The sequence below is a fragment of the Arachis stenosperma genome, chromosome 9, assembly GCF_014773155.1.
Source record: "Arachis stenosperma cultivar V10309 chromosome 9, arast.V10309.gnm1.PFL2, whole genome shotgun sequence".
Lineage (NCBI taxonomy): Eukaryota > Viridiplantae > Streptophyta > Magnoliopsida > Fabales > Fabaceae > Arachis > Arachis stenosperma.
The window spans coordinates 148,651,480-148,657,790 of NC_080385.1; the positions used below are offsets into that span (position 1 = coordinate 148,651,480).

A 6,311-nucleotide genomic window follows, 5' to 3' on the forward strand; every position below is an offset into this window, starting at 1 on the left:
TTAGTCCAACTTCATCCTTGTCAAGTAGTGGTAGCTGTGTCTCCACCTGCAGTAAACTTCGATATGTGATCTTTCAGGTGATTTTTCTCATTTGACAGGTATAAAAGTGCACACAGTGGTGTGAGTATAATGCTTAACTTAACTATTCTCAAGAAAGCAGTAATGACAATGAGGGTTACATAGTGAGAAATGTGGAGATTGAAGAGATGGAATATTCTCTTCCAAACCTGAGCCAGAAAATCCAGAGGATGATATGGACAACAGTGTGACTTATAATGATGAAGATGAAGACGAGGATAACTGGGGTGATCCTACTACCTATATATTTAGTTCCAAGGATGAAGTAAGTGGATGCAAAGAGGAAAAACAGAGAGCAATGGAAAATTCAAGGCACTTGTGGGCCAGCTTCTTAAATCTGTTGGACTTCCCTCTTCTGATGAAGGTGATAAGAGTTGGGTGGAAAATTAAAAAAAATAAATATCCAAAATAAGTTACAACACCCAATTTTTTCATAATAATAAATAACACAATCAGAAATTCTATTACTAAAAAAAATCAATCGATAAAGTCCGCTTCTGTTTTTAAAATATTTTTAAAAAGTCTAATATTTAATTTATTTTTGATGTTTTAATTATATTTTTTATTAATTTTTTAATAACAAACTATTAGTCACTATTATTTATTTTAATCCTGATCTTAAATTAATATAAAAGTTTAGTCTATCGAGTCAACTCTTTTGTTTTTAATTTTTTATTTTGAAAATCAGTTTGTTTATAGATACTCTGTTTCTTTTATTGTTTCTTTTATTGTTTCATTATGTCGGTCCATCCTAGAATAGGATTTGGAAAATAAAATAGAATTTATAAATGAAACAGAATTTGAAAACGAAAACTTTCTATTTTCCCATAATCTAAAAATAGGAAACCAAGCAAGAAGCAAAGAAGAAGAAGAAGAAGAAGAAGAAGAAGAAGAAGAAGAAGAAGAAGAAGAATGAGTGAAGAGGAATTAGATACTTTCTCAATGATGGATCCTTTGGATATGATAGATCCTTGGGATATGATAGACTTGGATGCGGATAGAAGGAATATGGTAGAGCAGTGTGCCATTGACGTGGGTGGCAATCAACCACCTCAGCTACAGCCTCCGCCGGATGTAAGGGAGATTACAGTAGCTCAGTTTTTCAGTGACACGTGTGGTTATCCTCAGTTGGATATGGTTGTTGCTGAGTGTTTGCCGGAGCCTCAGCCTCAGCCTCAGCAGTTTCTCACTGACGTGTGTGGTTATCAACCACCTTGGTCTCAGCCTCAGCCTCAGCCTCAGTCCCACCCTCATCCTCAGCAGTTTCAGCAGTTTCTTGCTGATTGTGGTTATCAACTACCTGAGTCTCAGCTTCAGCTCCAACCTATGCAACCTCAGGTCTGGACTTGGGAGGAGAACAAAGCCTTTGAGTCAGTTATTGCCAATTGTTTTGAGTATGCTAAACGCAACCGCTGGGAGCTGATTGCTGCTCGTCTCCCTGGAAAGACCCCGGCGCAACTGCAAGAACGCTTCAAGAAGCTGATGAAGGACATCAATGTCATCCATAACGGTTATACTTCAAACACTCCTCTGAATACTGCATTTGAGAACATGACTATGACAATGGCTGCTCCTACCACCACATTGGAACACAACCCTGTCTCCATCCCCATCATCAATGCAACAACAACAACCCCACCACCACCGCCTTATAACACTGATCATCAACATCACAGGTTTGTGCTCAACATATTTTCATTTTCTTTTTATTTCTTTATTTATTTTTAGCCGATACATATTTTCATTCTCTCCTCCCACTCTTTCTTTCTTTTTTAATTACTTATTCTATTCTTCTTTTTTCTTAGAAGTTTTATGAACAAATTGTATAAACAATGAACGTTTTTTCCCTCTTGATTTGTTTTTTGAATAAATAAATTATTTTTAAATTACAATAATAAACTGTATATTTTTCTTTACAAAAATAGTCAAAATAATCTTATACGAAGAAAAGAAAAAATAAATTACTATAATAAACCAAATGGCTTCTAAAATTACCTAAATCTCCCAGAATAAAAAAGGTTACCGTGTAAAATAGTACTAAATCGAATCCATTAGATTTGAATTGCATGCAAACGCAAATTGTCTATAAAATAGTTTTGAATTCTATATAAACACTAAGGATGTGTTTGGCAAACACGTTGGGGAGGAGAGAAGCCCGTTTGAGCTTCTTGAAAATTTCACTTTGATGTTTGGCAATTTTTATCTTTGTGAACGCAGAATTGATTCTGCCTCTGAACCCACGTTTGAAGCTCAAATTTGTAGCTTCTGCGTTTCACGTTTCACGTTTCATGTCTAGGAGAAGCTAAAATATTTCTTTTTTACCAACCCTACCCTTCATTTTCTTCTATAAGAATGATACTAGTAACTATTATCTTCACAGTTATTTTTAGTAGTTCTTCCTACTTCTTAATAATTTTTTAGTTCCATTTTTTTCATCAAAATCGTTCAGATTTATTTCAATCACTAACAAATTGAAATTTTTTTATTTTTATTTGATTTTATTCATATGAATTTTATTTACGTTTTATGGTATTTTTTTTGTTCATATGATATATGTTGTTGGTTTTATGGAATTTTTATTATTTCTTATCTGTATAATTTTTTTTCTATTTTTTGATGTACTCTATTTTTGTTTTGTATTAATTTTTTTTATTTTTTATTCTGAATTTGTAAAATTTGTAATTGTAATTGTAATTATTATATACTACGTTTATTATCAAAATTTTGAATAATATAAATTATGATCCTATAAAAAAAGGACAAAATAAATAAAAAATTAATTATAAGTAACAATAGAGTTATAAATAATAAAAATTTATAGTCTAAAATAATACTAAATTAAAGAGTACCGACGATACTAAAAAAAATTATAGAATATTTTCTTTTTGTGTGACATTATAAAATTTATAGTTTTCTCTTTTATATTTTTATTTTTTATTGTATTTATTTTATTTATATGTTTTAAATATTTTTTATATTATTTTTTATAGTATTCTGATTTTGCAGGTATATAAAATTGATGTCTATTTTAGTAATTTTTCATCTAAAAATGATTTTGAGTATAATCAATTTTGATATAAAGATTACCAAATATAAATTACGTTAACCCAAACTAACTTATCATCAAAATCAATTTTACAAAATCAATTTTATGCAAACTCTAGTTTGCAAACTGTAATCCAAACACACACTAAATCGAAACAATGAGATTTGATTTTTATTTGCATGTAAATCGGAACCCGTAGATTTAATTTAGACACAGTGAACAGCAGTTCATGGTAAATCAAAACTCATAAATTCGATTTACAAGCAACATCCCCCTCAATAATTTTCAGGTAACCTTTTTGATTTTGGGGATCTGAGTAATTTTGGGAGCCATTTGGTTTATTATAGTAATTTACACTTATTTTATCATTAAATAATTTGCAAGGTGTTAATAAATAACACAAACATTTGTTTCGTTCTTTTTTGGAAAAGAAAAAAAAATTATATTGTTTATTTCTATCATGGCAGGGCGGAGGTAGTCGCGGCCGCAGCACCAATGGAGGCAGCAACAAGGGAACAAAGCCAATCTGCCAACACCAACAATACAAAGAAATATTCTCGGTGGACTGAAGATGAGCATAGGTATTTATTATATTATATTGCTTCTTTTTTCTTCTTTTATATTTATTTATTTATTTGTTTATCTATCATCTAGTTGAATATTGTTTACACAAAAGAAGAAAGTGAAGCAACTAGTATTAGCATATAGGAGCACTTCTCCTGTTTTAGATATATCTCTACTTCGTTGTAGGTTGTCTACAATATACAAGTCTAACATTCCTCTTTCGTAAGACCGACTCTGCTTCACTTCATTGCTGTCTTCTTAATCCAAGCTTTCATATGTATTTGTGCATCAATAACTGCAATTTGAAAGAGCTCTAAAGTAATTGCAAATGAGGCATAGTTTTGTTGATTGCTAAATTTGTTTTGTTTTAACAATAGTTGAGTGGTTGACATAGTAACATTTTTGGTTGGACTGAAAACCAAAAAGGAAAAAAATTGTTACTAATTAAATAGTTTATGTTTTTGTTTAAAATTTTTTAGTGTAAACTTTGTTAATACTTATTTCAAAAATCATGTTTTGGTAGATTATTTGTTAGAGGGTACCAAGCAGAAGGTGCAAATTGGTCAAGAATTTTAGAATATTATGTCAAAACAAGAACTTATCATCAAATTAGCAGTCATGCTCAGAAATATTTTAGACATAAAGAAAGATTAGCTAAAGGAGAAAAGTTAAGAAAAAGCATTTATGATGTAATTTGATCATTGTAAGTCATTTTTTTACTCTCAATTAATTAGTCTAATTCAATTTCCACTAATATAAGAAATATTAAATTGGCTATTTTAAATTCTATTATCCATGATAGTTACACTATTTTAATTGTTTTTTAATGTAGGAATTGTACCCTAATCCAAAGGGTTTAATAGATGGAGGATTTGCTTAAAGGAGGAAGAACATGTAAATGTACTAAAGATTTTTATTTAGGTTGAAAAATGAAAATATAGAAACAATGAGGTAGGAATACAAGACTTGTATGTGAACAGGAACATTCTAGATATAATTGTAATTCATAATTTTTCTTATTAATAATATTTTATTCCTAGCTCTCCGGCCTTGATGGCAATGCCGAAGGGGACGGTGAGCTAGTTTCTATCTAGAGTCTCCATGGCTATGCCGAAGGGGCTTTGGATTGGGGGTGTATCTTTTCAAAAAGTTATTAGTTTAAAATATATTAATTATAAGAACTTTTTGAAAGCATTTGATCCATAGACTCTAGTTACAAAATATTTTTATGTAAATTTTATACTATTATTAATGATTACTTTTTCATATTTTATTTGGTTGCCATTGGAAAGAGTTGAGAGTTAGTATAAAAAGAGCTTGACACAAATTAAATTATAGACGAAGAATTTGACACTAATTAACTTGCTAAGTATTTATACAATTAGTGAATTACTCCAATTTACTGTGATGTATTTACATGGTGGCACTAATAAAATTTTGTTTTATAAATGTTATTATTGCTTCTTTTTCATGAATCAAAATAGTTTGTAATCATATTTTTGTTCTTACTTATGGTAAAGTCTGAATCATATGTAACCATGACAGTCTTAAATAGAAAAATGAAAGCAAGATGTAATAGAATGATCTCTTGCTCATAGACGAAGAAAATAATTTAAAATAAAAGTAGATTTTGTAATTGACTTTATAAGACAATAACTTAGTACATTTTATTTTTATGTGAAGTAAAAGATAATTTAATAAATCAATTTTAAGATAAAATTAATATAAATTCTAACTAAAAGATTTTATTTTTTTAGTTTAATTTATTATGATTATCTTATCATATCTTTATATTTTATTGCATGTTTGTACAATTTAAAGATAAGAATTTATATATATATACATACCACAAGAAAATTTATAATTTGCAACTATTTATCTTCTTTTTCTTCTGTCTCCTTCTTTAACAATACAAGTGACTCAGTTTTTTCTACATCTTTTTTTTTTAAAACTATGGAATGCATGGAGAATCAAGAAAATAGTGAAAATTATCTGCCACAACTTCCTAGGTCATACAAAGAATTTTATAAAAGCATTCCATTAGAACAAGTTGATACTTTTTATGATGATGTGTCTCATGAATTAATCTTTGTAAGTGAAAAATTATTTGAAGATAATCAATATCCAATACTAGACGGTAGCGACTTTCATATTCCTCAGAGTATTACTGAATTTTTTCATTTATATCCCCTGTATGCAAAAGTTTTTCTATCTGATTATATATTTCAAGAACTATTTTCGAAAAGAATTTCATCAAAAGAGCTTAGTGATGTTCCTAATAATCTATCAACCAATGTTGCTCCAAAGTTTATACGATGCATAATTTATTTTATTATTTTTCACATAATCTGATCTATTTATTTTATTTTATTTTAAATCTCCCGAATTTCTTTCTCAAAATGCAATTTTTGTTTTATTAATAATTGAAATATTCATATTGACAACAGTTGTTAGAAGAAGTGGTGATGAACAAGTTAAAAGATATCAGCTTGGCCTAGTGGAACTTGAATTTCATAATGGCTTAGCTTGCTTTTTAGTTAAAAATTGTTTTTTCTATTAGTGATAATAAATACGGTTTTTTCACGCAAAAATAAAAAAAAAGAAGTAAATTAATGGGTAAATT

General features: G+C 29.0%; 1 protein-coding gene across 1 annotated transcript; it reads left to right on the forward strand.

The window, feature by feature from the left end:
* The first annotated feature begins 1,023 nt into the window (after positions 1-1,023).
* On the forward strand, positions 1,024-4,696 carry LOC130950072 (uncharacterized). Its single transcript, XM_057878632.1, has 3 exons — positions 1,024-1,754; positions 3,592-3,705; positions 4,521-4,696. The coding sequence occupies exons 1-3, from the start codon at positions 1,024-1,026 to the stop codon at positions 4,546-4,548; spliced, it is 873 nt and encodes a 290-aa protein (XP_057734615.1). The 3' UTR covers positions 4,549-4,696.
* Positions 4,697-6,311: the final 1,615 nt, after the last annotated feature.

Excerpts from the sequence above, each read along its gene's own strand:
- LOC130950072 (XM_057878632.1), top strand. The coding sequence starts at position 1,024 with ATGGATCCTTTGGATATGATAGATCCTTGGGATATGATAGACTTGGAT. Across the intron at positions 1,755-3,591 it reads ACTGATCATCAACATCACAG|GGCGGAGGTAGTCGCGGCCG; the intron begins GTTTGTGCTCAA and ends CTATCATGGCAG. Across the intron at positions 3,706-4,520 it reads TGGACTGAAGATGAGCATAG|GAATTGTACCCTAATCCAAA; the intron begins GTATTTATTATA and ends TTTTTAATGTAG.